Genomic DNA, 16,413 nt, shown 5'->3' with positions numbered 1-16,413 from the left:
GGCTGCTCCCCCACCCAGTGCATCATCTAATCAGACCATTGTTTATTTATGGCTATCTAATCAGATAGCCATAAATAGGGCTTTGACACGTGCATGCCACTGCAAGCCCCCACCCCCCCGTCAGGTTGATTGGAGGGTGACAAAGAAGAAGAAGAAGAGATTGGATTTATACCCCGCCCTTCACTTGGAGTCTCAGAGCGGCTTACAAACTCCTTTCCCTTCCCCTCCCCACAACAGACACCCTGTGAGGTGAGTGGGGCTGAGAGAACTCTGACACAAACTGCTCTTTTTCAAGGACAGCTGTGCCAGAGCTTGTGACTGACCCAAGGTCACATCAGCAGGTGCAAGTGGAGGAGTGGGGAATCAAACCCGGTTCTCCCAGATTAGAGTCCGCACACTTAACCACTACACCAAACTGGCTCTCAAATTGCAGGACTTGGTCCCTGATCTAGACTAGAAGAGAACAGATGACCAATCGATGTGAGTTTTGCCCAGATGTACAGAGTAGTGCAAGAAAAGAAGAGCTGGATCAGGTAGCCTGACCACAAGGCTCAAGGCAAGATGAGGCAACGTGCTCTGTGCAACTTTCAGAATGGAAGAGGGTGAGCTGGACGGATCTGAACAACAGGGCACAATCCGCTGCCCCCCCAAATGTAACGCTTTGAAACTCAGCTCCTCTGCAAATTCATACAGGAGCTTGTTTGTCTGGAAGCTCGCCATTTACCCTTCATTCTAACAAATGAGCCAGTCAAAAGTAGGAGCAGTGCCTTTGTGGACATGATGAAGAGGGAAACTTTACCCTTCGCCTCCTGAAAGGGCTTAGAAACTGAGACCTCCTGCATCATCATCATTAGCATGCCCTAAGCACCTTGGGGAATAGAACCAGTCTTTTGTAAGGGGATGCTTTCAAACTCTGAATGCTTTGTCACTGCTCATATAGATCATTAGTGTTCCCATTTTACAGATCAGGAACTGAGGCTAAAAGATAATGTCTGGCCCTTCCTGCTGCTTCCACTCTTTGTGCTACTGAGTCATTGTTTTTCCATATTCAGCTGCCAAGTAGAATAAAAAATGGAGTTTCCGCAATGCTTGTCCAGATGGGTAAGATCTTACTTATGATGTTTACTTGGAAGTAAGAGCTGAATACAAAAATTTTGTTTTTTCCTACAATTTTCCCTTTGTTCCTTTGTTTTAGTTACCTCCCATTCTCCACACAACTAGCCCTCCTTTTCCTGAATCAATTACTAATTATCTTGGGTGTGGGGAGGGGGGAAATTAAATACTGCTTTTCTCCTTGCAGGCAAAGCTACTGCTCACCAATTTTATTATTCTATTGTTGTTATAGTGCGATAATGAACCTACAATTAATAATAATGAGAGTGGTTTTCACTACAAAGTGGAAAGCAGTATTTATGCATTGATTATGCATAACATTGAATGTTATGGCTGGACCAGCCAGACACTAAGTAGGAAGTAATTGATTAATCTGGAAGCAGCTGCAAAAATAAAGAGTCAGTAGACTCAGGAAGCCTCAGTAGCGCTTTGTCCATCTATGGCTGGATGTCACATTGCAATTACTTTTATATTTATTGCCACATGACAGATCTGGAAAAAATATGGAAATACAATACTGAAAACGCTGGAGTGTAACAGGCTGCCAATGGTATCGTCTGGATTCTCTGTTAAAACTGTGCGAATGAATCATGGCAATTCCAAACTTAAGGCTAGTGTAGAAGCAATCTTGGAGAGACAGAGCTCAGAGTTTCACCCAATGCAAAATAGTTTCTGGAGTATAAAATCTGGTTTCCACAACACTTCTAAGTACAAAATCAAGTGAGCAACCAAGACATACCCATTCCCTCTCTTCCTTTTACCAGCAATGATATTCTTCATTTCTGGTACACCCAAGGCCAGTTTCTTCACTTTCCAGGGCAAAATCTGCTTATGAAGACATGAAGCTGCTTTCTTCAGACGCGTGATCCACTGTGCCTGGTACAGTCTCCTCTGAATGGCAGCAGATCTCAGGCAATCCTTCTAATCTGAGATCATTTTGAATGGAGGTGGCCAAGGAATGAACCAAGAACCTTTAGCGTGCAAAGCAGATGCTCTGCCACTCAGACACAACTCCTGCCTAACTGGCCTATGCTTTACGTGTTCCTGTGAAAGCAAAACAAGGTGGCAAGCAGAAGGTGAACCTGCTCATAGCAAGGATGCTAGTTTTTGCTGGCTCTTCTCTTGTGCCTTTAGAAGCAGCTGGGCATAGAGAAATGCTGCCTCCAGCCATGGAGACAAGCAGTGGGAGAAGCATCATGTGGTAAAGTTCTGCACTAAAAGCACAGGAACATGGCCAGGGAAAAAAAGGTGGCAACCTTTAATGCGTATGTCCACAGACATACTGAAGTCTGCACACATTAAGAAGTTTAACTTTGCCTCTAAAACTTCTTTGCACGTTTTCCCTGCCCGAGCACAGTGGGAGGAAATTGGTCCTCAGAAGGCTAGACACAAGGACTGGGGCAGAGCCGGCTTCGGCTGTCTTGCGGGAAGGGGCAAAGGGATGAAGATGCTTCAAACCCGGTGAGACAGCAGCGGCAACTCTTGGCCCTTGACGATTCCCCAGTGCAGGCAGCTCAATTTTCCAGCTCTGCTGCTGGAAACAGGTCCTGGCTGTTCCATGCAGAAAATATGAGGGCAGGCATCAGTAGGACTGCTGATCTCACCACCTTTCCATGGAGGGAACGGAGGTGTCTGCAGCTGTTTCACTGCCCACATCCACCACCATCCCTTTGTGGGGCGCAAGCTCATGGTCCTGGAGGCCCAGGTGGTCCTGGTAACCCTGGCCTGCCTCGTAAACCCGGATCCCCTTTTGGCCCTGTTGGCCCAATTGGGCCTGGTGGCCCTGGTTTGCCTGGGATGCCTGGACTTCCGGGTGGCCCAGCAACTCCAGCTGGCCCAGATGCACCATCCGGCCCGGGAGGCCCCACCTCGCCCTTTGGGCCTGCCTGCCCTTTGGCACCAGACGGTCCGAAGCTTCCCTTGCTGCCCTTGAATCCAGGGAGGCCTTTTGGGCCCCCCGATCCTCTCTCGCCTTGTGGACCTTGGAGGCCTGCAGGACCCCGGGCTCCCGGTGGGCCGGGTGGGCCCATACTCCCAGCGTCGCCTTTCGGTCCTCTGCTTCCAGGTGGCCCCTTTCCGCCAAGCTCTCCTCTGAATCCTCTGGGGCCTGGGGGCCCAGGAACACCTAGAGAGGAAAAAGAGCAAGGATAAAAAGAGCCGCTAGGGAAGAAAAAAGAGCGATGTTTATTTATTTTTTATTATTATCAGATTTATACCCCGCCCTCCTAGCCGATCTCTAGTTTTGGGTTGCCAGTTCTGGCTTGGGAACTTCCTGGAGATCTAGGGGTGGGGCCTGGGGAGGGAGGAGTTTGGAGAGGGGAGGGAGCTTAGCAGACTCTGCCCTTCAAAGCTGCCATTTCCTCCAGAGAAACTGATCTCTGTAGGCTGGAGATCAGTGGTAATTCCAGGGAAATTCCAGACCCCAATCTGAGGTTGGTAAACCCCATTAGTGTCATGTGTACCTGCACATCTGGCTGGTCCATACAGCGGCATGCTCTTTCTCATACAGCTGTCTCCCTGGGAACACTCATGACCCAGAATTCTTTGTAACGTGATCATGAGAGGCTGTGGGCTGCTGGGTTAAACCTCATCCGCTCTCTTTAGTGCATAACCACCAGCCCCTTGAACCAGTTCTGGGTGTATATGCCCACTTCTGATTCTTAGTAGGCATTGCCAATTCACTTTTAGCCCATGAGAACTAGAAGCCTCACCTGTGTGGTGGTGGAAAGTGCCGTCAAGTCACAGCCAACTTATGTTGACCCCATAGGGTACCCAAGGCAAGAGATGTTCAGAGGGTGGTTTGCCATTGCTGGACTCTGCGTCACAACCCTGGACTTCCTCCGTGGTCTCCCATCCAAGTACAAACCAGGGCTTACCCTGCTTAGATTCCGAGATCTGATGAGATCAGGCTAACCTGGGCTATCCAGGTCAGGGCGTTTAGCCTGTACCTTTGCAGATATTCCACCCCACCAATGCCATAGGTTTCTGGGATGCTCTCTGAAAGCTGCCCTGAATTTCCCACTTTGTTAATTCAGCCACCCTGGAGAAACGGAGAGAACCTAGCTTTGTTTTTGAAGAAGAACCAGTTCCACAGAAAGCAAGCTTCTGTACAAATCTCCACAAACAAATTCTATCTGGCCCCTTGGACGGGAGAGGCCGGGAACTGGGTGTGCTCTCAGCCCCACAGACAGTGGGATAAACAACAGCCGGGCTGTTTCCAGCTTGAGCTGTCTGGCTCCACCCAAAGAAAGCCAAGGAAAACCTCCAGGTGTTTTCGACCTGCCAGCCAGCTTTTTCAAACCTCTGTGCCCATCAGACTGAGGGATGTAGTCATCTATTGACTCAAGCACTTCTGCCAGGCCATGCCAAGCCAGACAGAGGCGGTACCCACTTACGGCCCTTGCCTATGCCAGCCTGCTGGCTTGCTGTATATTGTGCTCTTTTTCCACAGTTAAAAAAAATAAATCCACCACAGAGCTCAGAAGCAGGAAGGACAAACCAATCTGCCTGGTTTGCAGAGGCCGGGTGGACTCTGCGGATGCTGCGGGAGGTGGATCCTAAGAGGGGTGTAGCTGGAGCAGGCTGGTGGGGTGGGGAATACGGCCCTCCAAACATTTTTATTAATTGAAGCCTTAACCTGATTCTGGGCTTTCATCTTGACCTGAATGCCAGACTGCAGGGCTGGAAGTTACAAGGCAGAAATACAGGAAGCCTCTGAACATGTGCAGAATGTTTTTACAGCTGTGGAAGGTCAGTACTTCAGCAGTTCGAGACTCGAGTGTGCCGCATGACAGAGTTCCAGCTCCTGCCAACCTAGCAGTTCGAAAGCAAGAAATTGCAAGTAGATAAATAGGTACCACTTCGATGGGAAGGTAACAGCGTTCCGTGCGCCTTGGTGGTTAGTCATGCCGGCCACATGACCACGGAAACGTCTTCGGACAGCACTGGCTCTTCGGCTTTGAAACGGAGATGAGCACCGCAACCCTAGAGTCGGACTCGACTGGCTTTCGAGCAAGGGAACCTTTACCTTTACCTTTAACTGTTAACTGCAGCTGACTTCCAGGTATCTGGCTGAGGGGCCAGAGATCTTCGAGGCAGAACTCAAGCTCCGTCCACTGTAGTTCCCTTGTTAAATGTTAACCACTGAGAACTCTAGGATTGCCAACACTGGGTTGAGAAATTCCTGGAGGTTGGGGGAGAGCCTGGGGCAAGGGAGATGCCACAGAATCTGCCCCCTGAAACTGCCACTCCTCCAGGAGAACCGATCTCTGTCATCTGGAGATCAGTTGTAATTCCAGGTTTCCAGGCCCCACCTGGAGGGTGGCAACCCTACCCGGACTCTGCCATGCTCAGGAATTTTTATGACAACCACAAAGGTCCTGTCATTGGCCCAGAGTCCAGGCTCAGCTGTGTCATCCCTTCCGCACAATCACCCAACACACGCCCAGCTGCTCCTTTAAACTGTGTGCCAACATGGTTGCCCTCGACTTGGAGGGGGAAAAAATGCCCCTGCCCCTTTAACAGAGGCTTATTGTATGGAATTGGCAGGTGAGGTTTTCATAGCACAGAGATAAATAACATCCCGTTAAGCTTTTATTAAAAAAAAAAAAAGGGCAGGGCAATATTTCCCCAAGTTCCTGGCAACACTATGCAAAGACTCCAGCCATACCTTACCCACCAGAAGAAGAAGAAGAGATTGGATTTATACCCCACCCTTCACTACCCGAAGGAGTCTCAGAGCATTTTACAATCTCCTTTCCCTTCCCCTCCCCACAACACTCTGTGAGGTAGGTGGGGCTGGAGAACTGTCCTTGAGAGAACAGCTCTGAAAGAACTTATGACTGACCTAGCAGCGGCATGAGGAGGAGTAGGGAATCAAACCCAGTTCTCCCAGATTAAAGTCTGCATTCCTGACTTTTGCCCATTCTTGTCGGGGCTTGGGAGCTAAGCAGGGTCAGCCATGGTTAGTACTTGGATGAAAGACCACCAAGGAAGAAGATGCCAGTTACTATGAGGGGGGAAGGCAACTGCAAACCACGTCTGTTCATTCTTGCCTTGAGCGGCTGGAGTTGCAATTAGATGGCTGCAACGTGACGGGACATTCTTCTTCTAAAGTATGAAAACTTGGGGTGTGTCTGTTCCCCAATGAAATGGATTAGTAGTAGGTTCAGTGCAGATAAAAGAATGTGCTTCTTCATACGATGCACAACTAATTTATGGAGCTCACTGTCACAAGGAAGTTAGCATGGTGTAGTGCTTAGGCGGAGAACTGGGTATGATTCCCCCACTCCTCCACATGAAGCCTGCTGGGTGACCTTGGGCCACTCACAGTTCTCTCTCTCAGAACTCTCTCAGCCCCCCCCCCCACAAGATGCCTGTTGTGGGGAGAGGAAGGGAAAGCAATTTCTGGTAGAAAAACCAGGTTATAAAAACCAGCTCTTTAACAAGATGTAATGAGGCCCACTGTTTTAGATGGCTTTAAAGGAGAAGTGGACCAATAGCGGTTAGCCATGCTAGCTCTATGGAACAACAATGCTCAAAAGTAGAAGAATCCTTTGCCATCAGGACTCTCCTTATATTCTTTTCCTTAGGGTTGCCAATAGGCCTGGAGAAAAATGTCCTATCCCTTTAAGAAAGGTTTAATGTGTGGAAAAGAAGCAGCTGAAGCTTTTCTAGACATGGAGGTAAATAACCTCACCTGGCAAATAACATCCTATTAAGTCCCTATTAAAGGCACAGGGCATTTCCCCCCAGGTCTGTTGCCAACTTAGGCTTTGAAAAACGGCAGCTCTGTGTGCAGTCCTGAGGTTGCCAGCAGCCTTGGAGAAAACGGTCCTGTCCATTTAAGAGAGGTTCAACAGGCTTTTATTTATCATGTGAGGTTATCTCCTTCTGTGCCATGAAAAGCTTCAACTGCATGTTTCTAGGCACTAAGCCTCAATTAAGTGGACAGGAGGGATGATAAGACGGCATGATAAAGACCAGTCACAGAAGGCTCTGCAGAGGAAGGCAATGGCAAACCACCTCTGCTTGGCACTTGCCTCGAAAGCCCCTTGCTGGGGTTGCCATGAGTCGGTTGCAACTTAACGGCACATATGTATGTAAAGGGACAGGACATTTTTCTCCAAGTCTGTTGGCAACTGTATGCAGTTGTCTTCCTTCATTATGTGTAGTAAAATCTCTGCCATGGTAATTCCCTTGGTAACCAAGAACAGAGTCTTAGGCGCGGGGCAGTTTCCACTAGGTCACGTTTAACAAGCATGTGCAAAAACTGCCTTCCTTGTAAGCATAGCTGACATCATCAGCTTGCAGGAAGTGAAACTTTCTGTGCAGGCACTGGCCATTCTAGGCCCACCTCCAGACCCCCAAACAGCAGTTCTGGAATCCAATGTGAACCCCAGGATCAGTTCTGGAAATTCAGCACCAATCTGAGCAAAACATTCCTTGCACAGCAGCGGTAGCAGCTGAACGCCTTGTGGGGTCTCTGGATGGGAACCTCATATCACACAACGGCGTTTCTCTGCCTGTCATAGATTTCCATTCCCTGCTACTGCTTGCTCAGCTCTGTTCCCCACGTGTGAAGCATCTTCATGAAACACAAGCCCCGTTTCTGTCCCCGGAGACAGATTTCGCAGCCAGAGAGTTGTCGCTTGGCTGTTTCCAATTGAGCGCGTGCGTGTTGTACAATTGGTGTTGCAATGCCAGCTCGTCAAATGGAAACCAGCTGCTTAGATTACTTCTCTAGAGGCTGCGTTCATGTGAGCAGAGAGCTAGACCATTGGGCACCAGGATTCACTTCACTTCTGTACACACCCTTTTCATGTTCCAGGAGTGTATTGCCCACAAGGAAGATCGTGTTCGAGTGATGACACGGGATTACACTACAAACCTTGGAAGTGAGCCCATCATGTTTCCCCCCTAATCCTACACATTCCTCCTTAGTCGTTTGGGCCCCAAAGAACCAACTTTTGTCCTGCTTTTTTTGCCTGATTGCCCGGAGATGATTTTTAAGAATCCCAAACTGATTGTGCAAATGGTCATTCACAAATCTGAATTGGCTTGTGCATTCCTGGGTCTCAGCAAATAACCCTGAAATGTTGATGAGAAAATCCAGCATGACTATAGAGAAGAGGTGTTGAATTCATTTGTTATGAGGGCTGGGTCTGACAGAAATGCCACTTTGTTGGGCCAGGCCACGTGTGCCATGAAATGTAATGCCAAGGTACCAGAGATATTTTACCACTGACCGTGACCCACACCCCTCCTCAGCACCTAACTACCACCTTCTGCTCGAGAGGCACAAGACGTTTTGCACAGAACATAAGAACATAAGAGACGCCAATGTTGGATCAGGCAAAAGGCCCATCCCGTCCAACACTCTGTGTCACACAGTGGCCAGAAATACCAGGTGCCATCAGGAGGTCCACCAGTGGGGCCAGGACATTAGAAGCCCTCCCACTGTTGACCCCCCCCAAGCACCAAGAAGACAGAGCATCACTTGCCCCAGAGCCCCTATCTATACCTTGTGGCTAATAGCCACTGATGGACCTCTGCTCCATATGCTTATCTAATTCCCTTTTGAAAGCGTCCATGCTTGTAGCCGCCACCACCTCCTGTGGCAGTGAATTCACAGCAGTGAGAGCGATTGCCTGATCATCAGGGTGCAACAACCAGAGACCCTCATGGCTCTTTAAAGACTAACCCATTTCAGAAGCATCTGATGAGCTGGAGCATGAAGTGCTGCATTCCGCAAGTGCAGCAGCCAAAGACAGGTGGCCAAGTGGCATCAGCCAGGGGAACCCGACAAGCCCTGCCTTAAAGAAACTGCTACAGTCAACAGGCTTTGGGGAGGGAAGAGGAGGAGGTGAGGCAGCTGCACAATCCTACAGCTCCCTTTGTCAAAGTCCCACATCCAGCAACAAGCTTGAACCACAAGGGGGACTGTGATGCTCCCCAGCACACAAGCAAACTTCCAGTGCTGCCACGCTCCAAAGATGCCAGCTCCACTTTAATTGACTTTTGCAGACTTTTATTTCATGTCAGCTCCACAGGTTTATCCAACCACCCAAAATATTACTCTCCATGAGCAAGCGCACAGACGCACATCCAGCGCCTGCCTGTGCCATGTGCAAACCCAGTGCGCTTTTCTGAACGAATGCCTGCTCCCATCCCAGACCTTTGCCTCACCCCCCCCCGGCTTCCATTCAGACTGTTACATAAGGCAGGGCTTGCATGCAGGGAACCCAGGGAGCGTGCGTGAGTTGCGCTTCACCTCTTATTTTTGTTGCCATTTATGGGGAGAGCCACTTTGGTGTAGTGGTTAAGTGTGCAGACTCTAATCTGGGAGAACTGGGTTTGATTCCCCACTCCTCCACTTGCACCTGCTGATGTGACCTTGGGTCAGTCACAAGCTCTGGCACAGCTGTCCTTGAAAAAGAGCAGTTTGTGTCAGAGTTCTCTCAGCCCCACCCACCTCACAGGGTGTCTGTTGTGGGGAGGGGAAGGGAAAGGAGTTTGTAAGCCGCACTGAGACTCCAAGTGAAGGGCGGGGTATAAATCCAATCTCTTCTTCTTCTCTTCTTATTTAACTTTCTGTCATGCTGTGGAGGGTGAACGGCAGGAAAGGAGCTGCACGTATTTGGGTCAGCGGGTTAGGAGCTACCTGCTCACCGGAATTGGCAGGGCTCCTCCGCCCTCGGCATTCCGCACACGTTGCACCCTTCACATAAGTGTCAGGCTTTTCTCCTTGCCCACGCTGCTGCACACAGTGTGCCTGGCCCAGCCAGTTGTTCCATTCACATACTTACATAAGTGGGCATGTTTGGTGAGCCAGCCAGCGGCTTTCCACAGATGCCTGTGCTCACAGGCACTTCTCCTAGGCTGCCTGCAAGTGGGAAGCTGCTTGGCTGGGCTCGGGGAGGTGAGGCCAAAGAGATTCTGCCTGTTGCACATGAACAGCCAGCCATCTTTCCAGCAGCCCAGGTGGCAGAGGTAGCAGCCCAATGCATTCTGGCTGAAGGTGGCGGCGGCAGCAGCAGGCAGCGCGTTCCGGCCAAGCATGGAGGCCAAGGGCATCAGGCAGGCCCCAAGCAGGCTGCACAGATCTCAGGGCCAAACCAGCCTTCCTTGCCCCCAATAGTTGCCAACTCCAGGTTGGGCAATCCCTGGAGATCTGGGGCAAGACCCTGGGGAGGGCCCCTGTTGGGGAAGGGAGGCACCTCAGCAGGGGGTATAATACCCTAATATAGGCCGTTCTGGTCCACATTCGGACTGGTTTCCCCCCAATTGCTTGTGGGCTGGATAAGAGCCCTGAATGATCTGGTTCTGACCCCTTGGCTGTATGCTTGACATGTCTGCTATAGAGCCTAAACTGGTCTTCTCTCTCCACTATGGACCTGAGATGGGGCAGAATTGCTGCATGTTTCAGTTCAGGGCAGACGAACACAGAGTTCTAACCCTTTACCATGCATTAATGACCCCAACTGTCCCAAGAGAAGCCTGATTAAACCTGCTAACTTGTAAATAGCCCATTTGCTATAGGCTTTCCATTCCCCCACTGGGGGTGGGGGTTTGCCCGCTTTTGGGCCCCCTGATCTGCCAGTCCCCGGAGGTGACATCATCATGCAGGGCAAGCTGTGGGAGGATGCTCTATCATTCGAGGAAAAACTATGATTTTTCCTCGGACAATAGAGGCCCCGCCTACAGCGTGCCCTGTGTGATGACGTCATTTCTGGGTGACATCATTGCGGTGCACATGCAAAGCGCGTACGCCGAAGATATCCCAGAGAAGAACCCCCCTGCTGGCAGCCAGCTAAGACCTGGCCACCCTAGTTTGTTCTTACCCTGATGCGAAGAAAGGATAAGAGAATGTGACCTATTTTGTTTCTGTTTTTATTTTCTCTTGGTGGTTTCCATTCTCTGCTTTTCACGGGTGGTTTTGTGGATCAGTTTGATTTGTGCATGGATGCTATATGGTTTATAGAGGCAATGCATACTGTTTATACATATGATACACGCTTATTTGACAGTGTGCAGATAATACTGAAAAAAATGCATGCAATTTATGGGGGAAAGACGGTGTAAATGAGGACAGGCTGCTCCCGTTCAGGGGTGCGCATGTTCTGTTGCAGCAGCAGCAAGCAGCATGGAAGCAGGTGGAGTGTGGTTGTCAAACCTCCAGGTGGAGGCAGGAGATCTCCTGGAATTAGAACTTATCTCCAGACTACATAGACCACTTATTTATTTATTTACTTACTTACTTATTTAGTTGTTTGTTTGTTTAAAGAAAATGGCCGCTTTGGAAAGTGGATTGCCTGGCGTTATACCCTACCAAGGTCCCTAACCTCCCTAAAGCCCACTTTCCCAGGCTTCACCCTCAAATCTCCAGGTATTTCTGAACTCGGAGTTGGCAACCTTAAGTAGGGTTGGCAGCCCCGGGTTGGGAAATACCTGGAGGTTTTGGGGGTGGAGCCTGAGGAGGGCGGGGTTTGGAGAGGAGGACTGCAGTGGGGTATAATGCCATAGAGTCCACCAGGGTTTTTTTTTGTAGAAAAAGCCCAGCAGGAACTCATTAGCATAATAGGCCACACCCAACAGCAGAAACTCATTGGCATATTGTCAGCAAGCTGCCATGGAGTTCTGTGTAACTGTGTATGCTTCTTGCGTGAGCTGATCCACCACCCCCCTAGAAGAGTACCAGCTTGTACTTCTACTGTGCTCATTAGGTAAATGCCTTTCCCCATTTGTTAGGGCTGCTTTGGAACTTAGAATAATGCCCAAGGTCGAATGCTGGAGGATGGAAGGAGTTTTGTCTTTGCTTTGATTATAATGTGCTAGGGCTTGGGAAGCGAATTAGTGTTTATGTTTCAGACCGTTTGTTCCCAGGGGTTTTGGGCGCCTATTTCACCTGCTTTCCCGCACGCGGGAAAAGGACCCATTGGCCACGGCCTGGTTTGAATTTATTTATTATCTTGTACCCCAGAGGTAGTCTCCATTCTTAACAATCCTTGTGTACCTGTTTTCACCATCGCTTTAATAAATGCTACTTTGCTACAAACGTGGATTTATTTGAATGCCTGGGGGAATCGGACACATATTGGACCACAGCTCTGACAGCACAGCTCATTAGCATATTAGGCCACACCCCCATGTTACCAGAAGTGTGGTCATCCAGCCACGCCCACCTTTTGCTTCTTATTCTGTTGACCTTGTTTGTGGTCAAAACCCAGGGCTTTTTTTGTAGCAGGAACTCCTTTGCATGTTAGGCCACACCCCCAATGTAGCCCATTCTAATGCGTTTCTGCTGTTGGGTGTGTCCTATTATGCTAATGAGTTCCTGTTGGGCGTGGCCAACTTGGGAGCCAGCCAGAACTCCGTTCCTGCCCAAAAATAGCCCTGGAGTCCACCTTCCAAAGTGGCCACTTTCTCAGAGGAAGCTGATCTCTGTCTCCTGGAGATCAGTTCCACCTGGAGGCTGGCCTCTCTACCACACGGGGAAGACCATCCTCATGTGTAAGAAGCAAAAACAAAATCATGGGTTCTATGAACACAAAGGAGATGCAAAATCTCAATGGGGATTTTCAGGTTAAGATGGCCGGGATGAGAAGCCCACCTGAATCCATCAATATCTTCCCTAACTCTAAGCCACTCAAGGTATTCTTTCATGCTAAGTAGGCTGTTAGCAGCTATTTTGGACTGGGGAGTCAGGAAGGAAAGCAGATAATCTTAAAAAAATAAAAACCACTCGGTCTAATGATCCCTTTTGTCCTGTTGGCTCAGACTATTCAGGAGCATCCAAAAAGCCAGATCTACAAATTGGACAAAACTAGCTGTGGAATAGCAGAGGTTGTTCCTGAAGCCTGTGACTCATTTATTTTTTAGGTTTCACAGCCCAAAGAAACCAGCTTTGGATCAGTAGTCCAAAGCCAAGCAGGAAAACAACTCTGATCTATAAATCCCCAAGCTGTGTCCATGATAATCTGTAATAACACCAAGGAAAAGGCTACTATCTGGGAACCAGGCCTGATCCGGAGTCTGAATCTGATCTAGGGGCTGAATCTGATCTAGACGACATGAAGGCCCTCAAAGAGGGAGGGAGGGAGGGAGGGAGGGAGGGAGAGTGAGAGAGCCTGTTGTCACTCAGAAGCCACATCTGGGTCCAAGCAAATGGAGGGCTTCATTATTATAAGCAGGTGCTGTGGTAACCCACCAATACCTGTCCTGGTGCCTGCCAAGTGTTTTTAGGAAGTGAGTGGGGCCAGGTGGGCCTTTTCCCAACAAGGTTTCTGATTGATCATTGGAGAACTGGTTGGCTGTGCACATTAAAAAACAATGTTTTGGCGGCAGCCGCCACCACCACCACACAAGGATCTTCACTACACGACTGAAGGTAAACCGTGCCTAAGCAAGAAAATATTTTTAAACAGTATGTTCATTTTAAAAGGCATGCTGTCAAGCAGAGCTTCTGCCTGACAGCCTGAAGCGTTACTACTAGAGTTATGCATAACGCAACTCCTTGACATTTTGTGGTTGGCTCTGCCTCCTCTGGCAGTCATTTTGTAGCTGTGCTCACCACCGTGTGCTGAAATTGCAAAGGTGCCTGCAGGCTCAAAAAGCTTGGGGGATCCCTGCTCTAGCCACTATACCACACTGGTTTGCTCAGCTTAACCAACATCAACATACACATCTTCTTTCCATTAGACATCAGAGACAGCTCTAATTTTAGAAAGTGTAGCTCCAAAACCCAGAGGGATTTTGGAGATTTTCAGTTTGAAATCCCATTTCATCCCTTCCTCATTTCCCACCATGCTGTTCCTCACCTCGTAAGATGGTGACATTCCGGAGGATCTCCCCGTGTTGGGTGTCAACAGTCTTCATCTCTTCCATGATCATAGAGAGGTTGCGGATGTCAAAGTCCAGCCGGGCACTGAGCAGACTAAAGCGTTCCCGTAGGAGGTCCGTGGTACTCAACATGAGGCTGACCGATTTGTTGAGATAGTAGAGCTCCTCAGCATGTGTGTGGAAGCCCAGCGTGCAAGACAGCCGCACGTCGTCCAGGTACTTGAGCATGCTGTGGACGTGGCTGTCAGTGGCATTAATGTTGGTGAAGATGGTGTTGATTTCAATTTCATGGGAGGTCATGCGGCCTTCCAAGGTTTCAAAGCGCTCGGCTGTCCGGTTCTGGGTGTACCGGGTGTGGTACTGAAAGTCATGCATGTTTTCCTCATGATCGTCCAGGAAGGAGGAGATGTTGTCTAGCTGCAACTGCAAATTCATCACCTGGAGAACCAGGTCATGCATCCCTTCCGAATTCTGGCTGATCCTTTGTGAAGCGATACCGAGGCTGGTCTGGATGCTCTTAACCAGCTCCCCCGTTTTGGCCGAGGTCACCCGCAAACTGCCAAAGATCCGGGTGTAGTTCTGCCACTCGGTCATGATCTTCTGCAGCGTCAGCGTCTCCTCGTCCGTCTTCCTCTGGATGATGTGCATCCAGTCGGAGGTCTGCCCCACAGTGAAGTTCATCTGCTGCACAGCAGCCTCAATGTCAAACCGCTCCTGTGACAACTCCTTCAGTGAACTGCCCAGCTCAGAGGTGGCTGCCTGCCAACCTTGCACTTGGGCCAGGAAGAGGCTCACACTCTGGTTGACCTGCTGAATGGCCGAAGAGCAACCATCCACCTCACCGGTGATCTCTTTGTTGGTGGACGAAAGCTTTTGGTGGGCTTGAGCTGTGCGGTCGAGGAGCACGTCCTGGGCTAAGAGTTTCTTCTGGATCTCCTCCAGCTCCTCCTGAAGTTTGCTGATCTCCTGGCCCAGCTGGCCTGTGTCATGGCAGAAGGAACAGTTGCCCGGGGAATTCTGATCTGGACACAGAAGAGTGGGGAGAAAGAGGAGGAAAGGGTGGTTTAAAGGACTGCAGAGACATAATGCAAGATCTATAATGATGGCCTGGAGCAGTGGACAGTTTCCTGTGTTCCTGCTAGGGCAGCCAGATGACATATATCAACAGGGAGCTGGATTTAGCCCCCCACTTATAGTCCCCAGCATCACAGAGAGGACTCTGAGTACATTGGAATTTCATCAATGCATATACAACACAGTGTTCTGGGGATCTCAGCTGTGTTTTTGTTTGGCAGCAAGATTCTAATTGCAAAGTTAGGCTTGAAAGCCTACACAGCTGTCTATCACATTTTATCTCACCCAGGGGTCATTTGGGGGGGGACGCGGGGGGACGCCATCCCCCCGGGTGAGGTGCGGGAGGGCGGGGCCTGGAGCTCCATGCTGGTGCCCACTGGAGGTCGCCGCCGGCTGTGGGGAGGACACACTTCCGGTGATGTCAGGGGGTGTGGCATATGCTAATGAGTTATGCTAATGAGTCCCCCTAGCTCTTTTTCTACGAAATGACCCCTGATCTCACCCATCCCCATAGTAACCATAAACCATGCATTTTACCCTTATAACGAAAGCATGAGGTGGATTAAGGTAAAAGATAGTGCACTTTTCTGCATTCTGATTTTCCTTGCTTGTAAATTGCTGTTTCTTTGGATTTTCCCCTCTGTTCTGCATGTGTTTTTCACCCCCCTAGTGGTCAATTTGATATCACACCGGATTATGTCCAACATAAAAACTTGCAGTTTAAATCTATAGGGAGATAAGGGGGACATAAACCTATGTGATAGCGAATTGACCACTAGAGGGAGAAAAACACATGTGGAACAGGAACGTACAAGTGAGGAAAATGAGAGCGCAGAAAAGCCCAAACTGCAGGTGTTTATGCCTGACATAAACCTGTGTTATATCAAACTGATCACTAGCGGGATCAAAACTCATGCAGATCCGGGGGGGGGGAACCCTTAGAACTTACAAGCAAGGAAAATGAGAATGTAGGAAAGCCCAGGAAAGGGCTCAAGACCATCCAAGTAACCTGCATGATTTGAACCCTGGTGTCCCAAGTCTCACGCTCTAACCACTATAGCAGCTCTCTCGGGCTGCCTTATACTGAGTTTGACCATTGGCCTGTCCTATGCAATACTATTTGCTCTGATTGGCAGCGTTTCTCCAAGGTAACAGAGAAAAGGAAGCTTACCCCTGCCCTAACACTCCTTAGCTGCAGAGGCAAAGAACTGAACCTGGGACCAGAACTATAATAAACAGGCCTTCTACCATGAAGCAATGGCCCCTTGTTGGATTGTGTCCCATACACACATATAAAGCGGCAAACAATGAGATGGTCACAGTCCAGAGAACTTACAATGTATGAATCATACAACTGTGATGAAGAAGCATTCACAATTATTTATC

At 49.4% G+C, this 16,413-nt stretch overlaps 1 protein-coding gene across 1 annotated transcript in view; it reads right to left on the bottom strand.

Annotated features, from left to right (window-relative positions):
* Positions 1 to 2,721: 2,721 nt before the first annotated feature.
* Positions 2,722 to 16,413, bottom strand: part of SCARA3 (scavenger receptor class A member 3) — a 46,647-nt gene continuing 32,955 nt past the window's right edge. The window contains exons 7-8 of the mRNA XM_015415116.1: positions 13,932 to 14,975; positions 2,722 to 3,238 (exon numbers count right to left, since the gene is read on the bottom strand). Of these exons, the coding sequence (XP_015270602.1) occupies positions 2,799 to 3,238; positions 13,932 to 14,975 (1,484 nt within the window). The 3' untranslated portion in view covers positions 2,722 to 2,798. The remainder of the gene's footprint in view (positions 3,239 to 13,931; positions 14,976 to 16,413) is intronic.

Source organism: Gekko japonicus, unplaced genomic scaffold (assembly GCF_001447785.1).
Source record: "Gekko japonicus isolate JY-2015 unplaced genomic scaffold, Gekko_japonicus_V1.1 scaffold63, whole genome shotgun sequence".
In the NCBI taxonomy this organism is placed as follows: Eukaryota; Metazoa; Chordata; class Lepidosauria; order Squamata; family Gekkonidae; genus Gekko; species Gekko japonicus.
This window is presented reverse-complemented; position numbering and strand designations above follow the sequence as displayed.